Source organism: Canis lupus, chromosome 10 (assembly GCF_003254725.2).
Source record: "Canis lupus dingo isolate Sandy chromosome 10, ASM325472v2, whole genome shotgun sequence".
In the NCBI taxonomy this organism is placed as follows: Eukaryota; Metazoa; Chordata; class Mammalia; order Carnivora; family Canidae; genus Canis; species Canis lupus.
This window is the reverse complement of record NC_064252.1, coordinates 41271130-41283139: the sequence shown is the minus strand read 5'-3', so window position 1 is coordinate 41283139 and position 12010 is coordinate 41271130. Positions and strand designations below refer to the sequence as shown.

Below are 12010 nucleotides of genomic sequence, written 5' to 3'. Positions count from 1 at the left end.
AACGTAGCTTTTCAGATAGCAAAGCAACTCTCTACTGACATGAAACAAGTATCTTGGCTAAAAAGAGAGAAAAGCATATAATTCCGCATTAAGCATTCACACCACCGCTTGATCTTCGTTAGCGCTGTTTGAGAAGAGGGCTCTGGATTTTTGACGAGGACTGTCTTTAAAAACAAAACAAAACAAAAACGAAGGTCGTTTAGACTTTAAGATTTTCAAATACAATAATAAGATTATCAAGTCAATGATACTACAAATGCTGACTTTTTAGAGGCAGAAATTTTGGGTTGAAATCTCACTCTAAAATTAAGGGTCAGTGGTTGTACAATGCAGGTTTCAAAGGAGAACTTAAAATATGAATATGATAAAAATATGTACAAAATAAATAGTGTGAAATGTCAGTTCTAAGCCTTCTGTTAGGAGGGGCTCAGTAGTACGTAACGGGGAGCCCTTCCCTGCTCCCAGTGCACAGCCGCCTGGATCCCCGGGAGCTGAGGCCTGTGGGGAGAGGGCTGGCGCCACCCTGTGGTGCGAGGGAGCCACTGCCACCCACGGACACATCACCTCCTCTGGGTCAGCCTCCACTCTGCTTCTGGAAAGTGGGGTTGATACCTAAACCTTCTGGAGTCGTGTGCTAGGGTGTGCCTGCTCCTCCACCCAGAAGCTCCTGGGGGCTCAACGCTTCACAACCTCGCTTAGCTCCAAGTCCTGTGTGGTAAGCCACCAAGTTAAATCCCAGGACCTCCAGAGCTTTCCAGGGCAGGAGGCGGGGGTTTAAGAACAGCCTTGCCCTAGGCACGATGATCCTGAGCTTCCCTGCAGAGCTCACATTACTGTTTTTAAACGTGCACTTTCTCTTAAGCTAAATTCTAAAGTTCTTGGTGAGTGTGAGTGATGCCAGGGGTACTGACTGGCTTGATGACTGTTTGATGCAGGGTTAGTGCCGTTACAGGACTCCCCTACATATACTAATATTCCAATAGACCCCTTCAGCTCAGAGGGCAGAGAAAAAGATTCAAGTTTCTCTGAAAGAGTTTATAAGATCCTCGTAAACACTTCTGTGCTACTATGTGACGGTCATGCTCAAATCAGGTAATTATAATAAATGAACGTATTTAGAAATCCTGTCATGTGATTGGATTTTCAAAGTACTTGGGCAGAAAAAAAAGGAGATGTGAGATCATAAAATATGAACCAGGGATCACTGGAGGGAAACATTTCGTGTGGAACTGTGCATGTCTGTTCTGCCACTGAGACAACCATGGAAAAGCCTGGGGCCCATATTCCTGAGGCAGGAGAGCTGTCATCTATCTCATACATACTAAGTGATATTTATTCTAGGCACTGTGCTAGGAACTAAGGATAAACAAGTGAATCAAATCAATCATCCTTATCTTCACAGAGCTTTGGGGGGGGGGGGGGAAGTAAAATGATTAAGTGCTAAGACAGAGAGGTATCAAAGGGCATAAAACAGGACTCTAATTAGTCCAGAAAGGCAGGTGTCAGGTAAGACACGCTTGCATCAGTTACCTTTGAGCAGAGACCCTAGGAGGAATTAACAAGGTGAAGGGCAGAGAGGAGAAAGCACAGAATGTGTAAAGGTCCTGAGGTGAGAGAGAGCCTGGGATTTTGGTCAGAGTTCATAGAGCATTGGTACTGGAGGTTGGGGGAGTGAGGTAGTAGGAGTGAAAGCCAGAGGTCAAATCAGGTAAGTCGCTGAAGGATTTTAACTTGATAGAGATATGATCTTGCCTTCGGTTATTTCATGGGTACAGTAATGGGTGAGGTCCTTTCAGGACTCAGGGGTTGAGGTCCTAGTCATAGGGACCTTTGAAAAAAAATGGTTCAGTCAAGTCCTCATCAGCATGAAGGCATAGCTTACTTCCTTCTTGTTTGCTTTTTTTTTTTTTTTTTTTTTTTAAGTTCATGAGAGACACAGAGAGAGGCAGAGACACAGGCAGAGGGAGAAGCAGGCTCCATGCAGGGAGCCCGATGTGGGACTTGATCCTGGGTCTCTAAGATCAGGCTCTGCGCTAAACCGCTGAGCCACCTGGGCTGCCCTCTTGTTTTGCTTTAGGGGAAAGATGAAAAGATTGTTTTTAAAACTGTGTCTTTCATCTTCCATTTATATAAAAGAGTACTTCTGTAAATGTGAGAAAGTGTTGATAATCTTTAACTACAATAACATAGATTTATAAAAGTAAAGTGATACTAGAGTCTGTGATTTCCACACTCTGGGCAGTAAGATCCCAGAAATGTAGACTTATCATTCATCTTCTTGTTTATAATGCACATTCTTTTAAAAAATCTTTTTAATATTTATTTATTTTAGAAAGGGAGGGAGGGGAGAGAGAGAGACAGAGAGACAGAGAGAGAGAGAGAGAGATAGCATAGTAGTGGGAAGGGCAGAGAGAATCTAAAGCAGACTCGGTGCTGAGCCCGACAGAGGGCTGGATCTCAGGACTCTAAGATCACCACCCAAGCTGAAACCCAGAGTCAGATGCCCACCTGCTGTGCCACCCAGGCACCCTGATGCGCAATTGTTTTTCAATTGTTTTTAAAAGCATTATGTGACTCAAACTCCTAGAAATTATTGTCTGCATGTGTCCTTGCCCTATTATTATTTCACCAAACTTGTAGAACTGGCCTGATTTGCTTACTGCAAATAAAACTTTATTCTGCTATGGCTTTTTTTTTTTTTTTTTGACATTCCCTAAATTATCCTCTACTGTTATATGTAAAGGCTGTTGAGAAAATGACCTGCCATTTACGGGTAACTGGTCCCCAACTGGAGGGTGGGCTGAAACCAATGTTAGCATGGACAGGCTGTTTAAATGCCTTCTAGACCCTTTTTGATTGGTAAACTTGGATACATCTGTTTGTTTTTAAACATTTCTTCATCTAAAATTCTTTGCTTACAAAATGGGTACAAGAATGTATAATGGATAATGGATACAAGAATGTCTATCTCTTTGGGGCTTTGTGATAATCGGCAAAGAAACAGATAAAGCTCCTTGCATGGAGCTTCCCATGTTGAGCTACACAGTTCTACAAAGTTATTATTTGTTGCTCCTTTCTTCCTGGGGAACCGAAGCCTATAACTTTAATGAAGATTTCCAGTGAATTTAGATAGGGAGGCAGATTTTTGGATGGCTCAATGATTCTTTTTAAGACGACAGGACGTCCATACATTCAATTCTGTCGCACTTTTGAAACACTAATGCTTTATAAAATATTAACTGAAGTACTCTGTGTCTTCTCCTAGGATCCTTCTCTAATTTTATCCTGGACTTGTCCCTGCATTATTTTCAAAGTCTTAAGATGACTGGTCCTTATATGCATCGATTCAGGTGGGGAGTGTTTTTCTTTCTTTTTCTTTTCTTCTTTTTCTTTCCTTTTCTTTTTTTCTTTCTTTTCTTTTCTCTTTTCTTTCTCCCCTTGTGCCCTCTGTTGACATCTCATGGATTCCCTACGTTAGAACTTTGAAAAAAAGAAATGCGCTTTACATTTTGAAATGCCCAGTGCTTAACGGTAGGAGTCATGTTTCGATATTCAAAAAAAATTGGAGAAAAGAGAGAGAGAGGATTTCATCTCCTAAATATCGAAGGGAAAATTGAGCGACACCTGGTCTTGCTTTTATGTTCTTTTCGGTTTCTGGTGATAAAGGTGCTGGGACAGTAAGAGGCGGCGGGGCAGAGGCTCCGGGCGCGGGCGCGGGGGTGGGCGCGGCGGTGGGGGCGGGGGTGGGGGTGGGGGGGGGGAGCGGCGGGCGCTGGACGCTCTCCGAGACCCACACGGAGGTCGCGCTCCCTTTCCTTCCCCAGCTTACCCGCAGGCGGCCTGTAATTAGCGCAGCAAGTCGGTCTGAGCGAGGCAAATCACCGGCTTTCCGCGAAATAATTATATTGCCGCAGCTCCGGGACATGTGCACCTCCAAGCCTGAGACGCAGAGAGATGTTTTTCTTCCTCGTGGCCGGGGGCAGGGAGGGGAGAAGTGGAAGCGACGGTGGCGCGGGGGGCAGAGCGGCGCAGGGCGCGGGGAGCCGGCGGGGCCCCCGGGGGCGTGGGAACGCGGCAAACAGCGCCCCGCGCAGGCCGCGCTCCGACGGCTCCGACGGCCCCGACGGCCCCGACGCCCCCGCGGCTCCCGGGCCCGGCCCGTAGCGCCCCGCCGCCGGGGCCCGCGGGGGGAAAGGGCCCGTGTCGCCGGAGCGACGCCCGGCGCGGCCTCCGGGCGGGGACAGCCCGGGCACCTCGCCGTCCCGCCCAGAGCCGGCGCGTTCCGGGGGTGGGGGCCGCGGCGCGCGGAGCCGGCCGGAGCGGAGCGGAGCGGAGCGGAGCGCGGCCCCGCGTCGCCCGCGGCTCGGGCAGGTGCGCGGCGCGTCGGCCCCGGTGCTCGCGCCCTCCCGCCCCGCGGCCCGGGCGCCGCGCCCGCCCCGCCCGCCCCGCCCCGCCCCCGCCCCCGCCCGCGGGCCGCCCGGGGCAGGGCCTGCAGCTGCGGCCGGCGAGAGGCGAGCGGCGCGCGGGGCATGGGCCGGCGGCCGGCGGCGGAGGGCGGCTGAGGGTGGCCGAGGGTGCGCGCCCGGCGGGGACCGAGCCGTCGGCGGCACAGAGCCGGCCCCGCGGCGGGCGGCGGGCGGGGGCGGGGGCGGGGGCGGGGGCGGGGGCGGGGGCGGCGCTGCCGGGAGCGATGCGCTGAGCGCGCCGAGGGCCGAGCGCGGGGCTCGCCGGCGGCGCGGGGAGCCGACCCCATGGAGCCGGCGCGCACCGGGCGGAGCCTGCGGGCGCCGCCGCCGCCGCCGCCGCTGCTGCTGCTGCTGCTCCTGCAGGTGGCGGGGCCGGCGGGCGCCCTGGCCGAGACCCTGCTGGACGCGTCGAGGGCCGTGGGCGCCAGCTCCAGCCCGCCCAGCCCCGCGAGCGTGGTGGCTCCCGGGACCGCGCCGTTCGAGGAGAGCCGGCTGCCGGTGTTCACCCTGGATTACCCCCACGTGCAGATCCCCTTCGAGATCACCCTGTGGATCCTGCTGGCCTCCCTGGCGAAGATAGGTGAGCGGGCTGGATCCGCCGGCTGGGGCGCGGGGGGGGGGGCGATCGCGCCCGTGGACGGGGCGGGGGCGACAACGCAGCTTCTGTTCGAAAGGGACCCCAGGAGGAGCATTTTCACGCGTTGCTTCCTCCTAAGTGGACATGGGCCTTGAAATAGCCCCAAACTCTCAGCCCCTTACAGACCCCGCTGGGGACTCGCCGCTTACTTTTGCCTCACTCACATGCCCAGTGGGACAGACCTGTTTGCCGAGGGAGGAGGCGAGGGGGCTGAGGCTGTTGCATCGGGAGAGAGGCGCAGGCTAGCACGGAGGCTAAAGCAGGAAAGCCCTGGATGCTCCGGGCAGAGAGAGGCGCCTTGGCCACGACGCAGACCCCGCCATGCACCTGACTAATGAAGTGCCTGGGAGGGGACCAGGGACAACCGAGCGCCTGCAGCTGCGACACGAACACCCTGTCTCCTCCCTCCTTTGGGCTGAGGCTGTCACTCTCCAGGAAGCGTTTTCTTAGGTGACCGAGGCCAGTGAAACGAGATGCATATTTAAAGATAACCCACTTTCCAAACTGTCTCTTTAACTTTCATTTGGAAAGCAGAGGCTCAGAATGTATTTTCTTATCTTCATAACCCCTTCCCCCCACCCCCCACCCCCACACGCATAAACTTTTGTTGTGATCATGGGGCTTGACATTATTTTTACTTGATATTTTAAGTACTTTTTCATTTTAAAATATGTCAACTACTGTTGTTGTTAAGATTCAAAGAAGTTATTAGGTCAAAAGAGCGTCTGCGTTATTGCATGCATCTTCTGCATTTGTCCTGGGAAAGATCCTGTGCTGTTCAAGTAAGGCAGGTCCCCATAAAGGATGAAGACACCTTGCCTGTCATCCTCCAGCTTATTGATTGGCGGGAGAGATGTCACACACACCGGTGGCCGTAATACAGGGAAGTGCTAAGTAGTGTGACCCAGTCAGAAAAGATAATGTGGCAGTGTAGGAGGCAGAAATCACTTCCTCCTGCAAAGGAAGCATTTAAATGGGGTTTTCAGGGATGACCAGGATATGTCAGTTGGAGATGAAAGGGTACAACGTTCCAGAGAGAAATAAACAAGGCATTCATGGGGGGGGGGGAGGCACAAAGCAAGCAGAAGAGATGGTTTGTACGGGGGGTGGAAGTTGAGGTAGGTAAGCTCCATGGCAGAATAAGCTAATTTGATTCTATAAGTGCTGACCAAAGGAGGCACATGCTGTGTTTAAGGACTTTGCAGTCTGCAATTACCTGGCTTTGACATGGTTGTGTTAGTTGTGTGCCTTAATTCCACCTGAGAAATAGAAGCAGAGGAAATGGATTTCCCCACCTATCGAGCAGGTATTGCATGAACTTGTTGCCGGTAATGATACGCTCAGGTACTATCTCCGCACATGGTCCTCACAACAAGGGGGAAGAGCAGATATTAATACCGCTCCCCGCCACACACACACTTGGTAGAGGTGGAAACTGAAGCTCCAGGGAGTTTACATGAGGTGCCCACAGATATACAAAGTGGGGAGCCCTGTCCACTCTCTCTCCCAGCCTCCATCACTGGCCTAGTGCTTGTGTGCCCTGTTTCCATTACTGCTTCTTGGTTGCCATTTCTATTCAATTACAACTCTTTGTTTTGTTCTTCGCTCTCAATTATTTTGATCTAATTAATTACACTAATAACAGCCGCTGGTAGGCGCTTAAGTTCATTATCTCTAATTTTCACAACCATCCTGGGTAAGGATGATTACCCCGTTTCCTATGCAGGGAAGCAGAAGTGGGGAGGTTACCTTGCTGGTGGGTGGGGAGCCAGGATTCCACCCAGGTCGGCCTGATGTCTCATCTTTGTGTCTGTCCTGGAGGCTTGTTTTCTTATATGAGGATTAAATGAGGATTAAACTACCTATGTTTAACATTCTTAGAAAATCCTGGGCATGGAAGAAGCACTGAATATTTCATCATTAGCAGGAGTGGAAGAGGAGTGACAGTAGCCTCCCGCAGTGCTCTGGCACCGTGTCTCCTTTTCCACTGTGCTGGGCTACCTCCTGCCTTTCTCTGTTTCTGTTTTAGGCTCAGCCTTTTCCAAGTGTTCTTATTTGCATGGATTGCTTTTTTGTACTTGGTCTTTTTCTATCATGATCTATGCATCTTGTTTGACCTTATGTTAATTGTGTAATATTTTATTAAAATGCTTGTATGAGTTCATAGTTGTATTTATTGATCTACCCATTGGCAGGATAGATAGATAGATAGATAGATAGATAGATAGATAGATAGATAGATAGATGTGTTTATATTCCCTGGTACTTGCTTTTCTCTGGATCTTTCAGCCCACGCCTCCCACCAGATTCTCAACTTCACTGGCTACTATCTCCTCTTTCTCTCCTGCATCTGGGGCGACACAGAAATAGAAGTACAGACAGATGTTCATATGTCCCAACCACAAGTATCTGAGCACAGAGACCCGAGTGGAGATTGCCATGGGTGGGGTGAAGGGTATAGTTCCCAAAGCAGTAAGTGTAATTTTTTACAGCACCAAAAGCTGGCCCTTGGAGGTCTTTCCTAGGTTTTTCCTGTATATAGTCCAGCCCTGTCCTCCTGATGTTCCAGGGTCCTCTGTCCTTTGAGGAGCCTGGAAATGCCCAGATATATCCCCCACCTACTCCCCCAGGCCCTAAACTTTCTGTTGGCTTTGGGGACAACTGTCCTTGTACTGCCTTTCCAACCCATTGGGCCATATCTAGTCATTCAAATTCTATTTTAATTTCCGCACTGGAGAAACTGTTATTTTGGGGTGACTTATATGACTACTTATATGACTTATTTTGCTCCTTTTTGGGGCAGGATGATGAATTGAGCTGTGCAGGGGACTTGACACGATGAGATAACACATGTGTTAACTTATGCGACATGCTGTGGTTTCTATTTGGGGGCACTTTTATGCTGTGAACCCAGTGTACCTGAACTTACCTGCCACAGAGAACATGAAGACCCACTGCTAGTGATTAATCTAAATAAAGGTAACAGGGTGCCCCAAATGGAGGCTCCTAATCACATCTGTAGGAGGTTTATATCATTCCTGATGATGAACTCAGAATAGTTTGCTAGATAGCAGCACAATATAATCTTAGAAATATTGCAGTCAGAAGTGAGCAAGTGCATTTTTGGCAGAGTGTTGAATGATTCAACTTTTCATTGTTTTACCTGATTATCAGGGAAACTCAGTTTCTGAATTATTTGGTCAAAAACAAAGTTCTGCAGTCATGATGACAATTCAAATGCATATGTGAAGTAGGTTAAATAAATATAAACATAGCAAATTTAGTACACCTTTGAACAGTCTTAGAATTTTGGGATGAAACATTTGTTTTTCACTTAGATCCTTACACATGTGAACGTGTATTGCTCCTTTTAATTTTGAATATTTATATTTTGAATAACTATTGACTTTTTTTTTTTTTAACAGAAACACATGCTTTATTTGGTAAATCCTATACACAGGGGTAGAGTTCTGCAGCATAGAATAATAGCCAAAGAACTAAGAAGAGGAACATTTCCTGGAGTATTCTAAGATGGTCTTCTCTGATTTCCTTGCCCATGAAGTGGATCAGTGGAATTTGTCCTAAGCTGGGTGAACTTGGGCATGTATTCTTCCCTCTATCAGAGGTCAGGGCCAGAGCACTGGGCCTCTGCTGTTTAAAGCAACGGAACTTTCTTCCTTGTCCACAGTGGCTTCCCAGATGTCCCCTCACTTATCTTGGAGGCTTGAGCTGGCCTGTTTGCCTCTTCCAGGTGTCAGCATGCATTCTGCCCTATTCATTTCCTTAACCCTTAAACTTCGGGTTAGGATGCAGAATTTTCCACTTCCCTCTACCCTGTTGTCTTGACATTAAATAACTTGTAGTATTGTTTTAAGGAAAAGGCAAAGCAATTTGGTCCATGAAGGTTTCTCCTCTGGGCTCTAGCCTGTCCTGATTTTAAATATGAAACCAGATAATTTCTACAGTTGATATCTATCTGTATTTGCTGAGACCTTGATCTCTTGATCTGGTTCTCTTTGTTGTATTTGGTTTTCCTGAAGCATATAACAGCAGCTGGTTGGTCAGCGGATTAATCTCATGATTTTTACCTATTTTTCTGAACCACATCTCATTTTGAACAAATTTCTGAAGCTGTCTTCCTGATGGCATGTGTTTGTTCTTAATAAAGCTAAAAGGAGAGTTTTGAATTCTTTTTGTCTCAAAGCTTCCATCTTTTCCCTTTCGGTTAACCATATATTTTATGTTTTCTGTGTAAACAGCTCTCTCGTATTCTTTCTACAGATCATTTTAGGTGCCTTTTAGAATTTTATCACTGCCCTCTAATGTAGCAGGTAATTTTTCACCAAAAATGTTACTCTCTGTATCAACTTCCACAATGACAATAATAATTGTCATTAATGGGATACTTTTTCCAGGATTTTTCACATATTATGAAACCCTAAAATTATACAAAGAACATTTTGTATAAATATATTTGTTCCTTGTAGGGTTATAAAAAGTTACTTGTAAAACCAAATGAATTTGTTGATTTGTATGTGGATAGATTTTTATCAGTAATTCAATTGCCTTTAAAATTTGTAGTTCTACTTGGCTTATCTATCTTTTCTTCAGTCAATTTTAGTATTTATGTTTTTGTTTTTCTGGAAAATCATTATTTAATTTTAGTTTTTAAATTTATAGGAAGGAAATTATTTTGTATTATTTAAAAAGTATCTACATTATCTGCATGTATTGCCCTACCTTTATATTCCTAATGTTGTTATTTTTGTTTTTCTTTACCTTGAGAAAAATTCTCAGAAGTTTGTCTATTATATACTTTTTCAAAGAACTAGATTTTGATTCGTTTTAGTTTACCAATTTTTTCTCTTTATTATTTAGCTTCTCCTACTGTATTGGCGTGTATTTTGTTATTTTTTTTCCATTCCTGAATTTAGAGCTTAGCTCATTAGTTACTGAATTCACTGGTTTTCTAATATATTGATTCCCACTATACAAGGGTAATTAATCCCTGAAAAAGCATTTACAGTTGAAAACATAATTAATATTACTTTCAATGACAAATATTTTTATAAATTCCTGTGCTCTAAACTTGGCATACTTTTATGTTCAAATGACATCGGTCTTATTAACAGGGACAAAACTACTTCAATAGTTTTTTTAGTTATTATAACTCCTAAGAAGCCATTTGTCTTCATCAGTTTCTCCAAAATACAGCTATTTACTTGTTTTCATTAAATTCAAAGCTTGATAAACTGACACTTAAGACTATGTTACAAAGCATAGTCATGGTAATTCTAAGTTTATGTAAATTCATCTTTATTGCAAATTATAAGAGAGTGGCAAAGACTAAAGAATTCAGGGAGGTGATGCAGATGAAATTGTACTTTTCTAATAAATTGCATGAAATCATTATTGCTAGTAACTGACAAAACATGTATATTCTGAGATGAGAATTTAATACAAAATATCAGTGATAAAGCTGGAAAGATGACTGATGTATCTTATGTATCTTATCAGGGGCACTCTGTCACTAATTTAATGTCTGTAAAATCTAATTTAGTCTTTATGAAATCAAAGAAATGCTTCATGAGCTGAAGTAGGAATATTAAAAGAAAGTCTTCTTAAGGGTGGTTTCTCATGATCCAGATGGGTATATCTTAGAGGAATGGAAATCTATGTATTGAAGGCTAGAAATACTTTGTTTTGTCCTATTTTAGTTGCATTGTATAGTTTTGATATGTAGTTTTCACTATTTAGTTTTCAGTATTTTAAAATCTCCTTGTGATTTTAAAAAAAAGATTGTATTTATTTATTTAATACTTCTTTATTTTTGAGAGAGAGGGAATGAGGGAGTATGTGAGCAAAGGGAGGGGCAGAGGAACAGACTCTGAGCTGAGTGAGGAACCTGATGTGGGGTTTAATCTCTTGGTGGTGAGATCAAGACCTGAGCTGAAATTAAGAGTTGGTTGCTTAACTCACTGAGACACCCAGGTATGCCTTGTGATTTTTTTTTTTTAAATTCTAGCCCAACAATTATTTAGAATTGTATAATTTTTAGTTAGTAAACATATAGCTATATGATAATTTTTTTATTTTTTTCATATTTTATTACATTTTTGGTTAGATAAGCCTGATATACTGATTTTTACATTGCTTGGGATATTCTCTGTGATTTAATATATGGTCCTTTTTAATTTTTATTTAAATTTTAGTTAGCTAACATAAAGTGCAATATTCAGTGATTCATCACCTAATTGTATGGTCCTTTTTAAACTGCGTTTTCCATGTTTTCTCGAAAAAGATTGTATGTTCTCTATTTGGTACAGGATTGTATAAAGGCACATGTGCACATATGCATATACACATACACAGATGAAATTGAATTTGTAATTATCATGTTCAGATCTTTAATAGAATTACCAGGTTTTTTTTGGCTATTTTATTAGGTTATATGATACACTAAAATCAGTCTCTAAGATCGTGATGCCAATTACTGTTTATAATTTTAATTTTTGCTTTGTATATTTTGATGCTAAGTTATTAGGTGCATACTAGTTTAATATATCTCCTGAGTGAATTTGTCCTTTAACTATTACGTTATGAATTTCTTTATTTTCAATAATATTTTTGTGGCTCATAGTCTGTTTTTTCTGTTACTACTATTACTATTCAAAATAAAACTAGATTTTACACATCTTTTTTCTGTATCTGTTTTCCACATCTATGTTTTCCAGACATATCTTTTCATATACCATTACTGTCAAATCAACTAGATAATTTTCCTTTTGGTATATTTTATTTTTGTTTTGAATTTAAATTTTAATAATACTTGTAATTTCAAAAGAAGTGCAGTTCCATTTATTATGAGTATTATATGTGGGTTTACTTTGTTCTTTACTGTCTTTTA

General features: G+C 44.2%; 1 protein-coding gene across 1 annotated transcript in view; it reads left to right on the top strand.

Moving 5' to 3' along the window:
* The first annotated feature begins 4725 nt into the window (after positions 1–4725).
* The window catches only part of SLC9A2 (solute carrier family 9 member A2), a 97427-nt gene continuing 90142 nt past the window's right edge, over positions 4726–12010 (top strand). Inside the window, exon 1 of the mRNA XM_025463332.3 lies at positions 4726–5046. Within this exon, the coding sequence (XP_025319117.1) occupies positions 4752–5046 (295 nt within the window). The 5' untranslated portion in view covers positions 4726–4751. The remainder of the gene's footprint in view (positions 5047–12010) is intronic.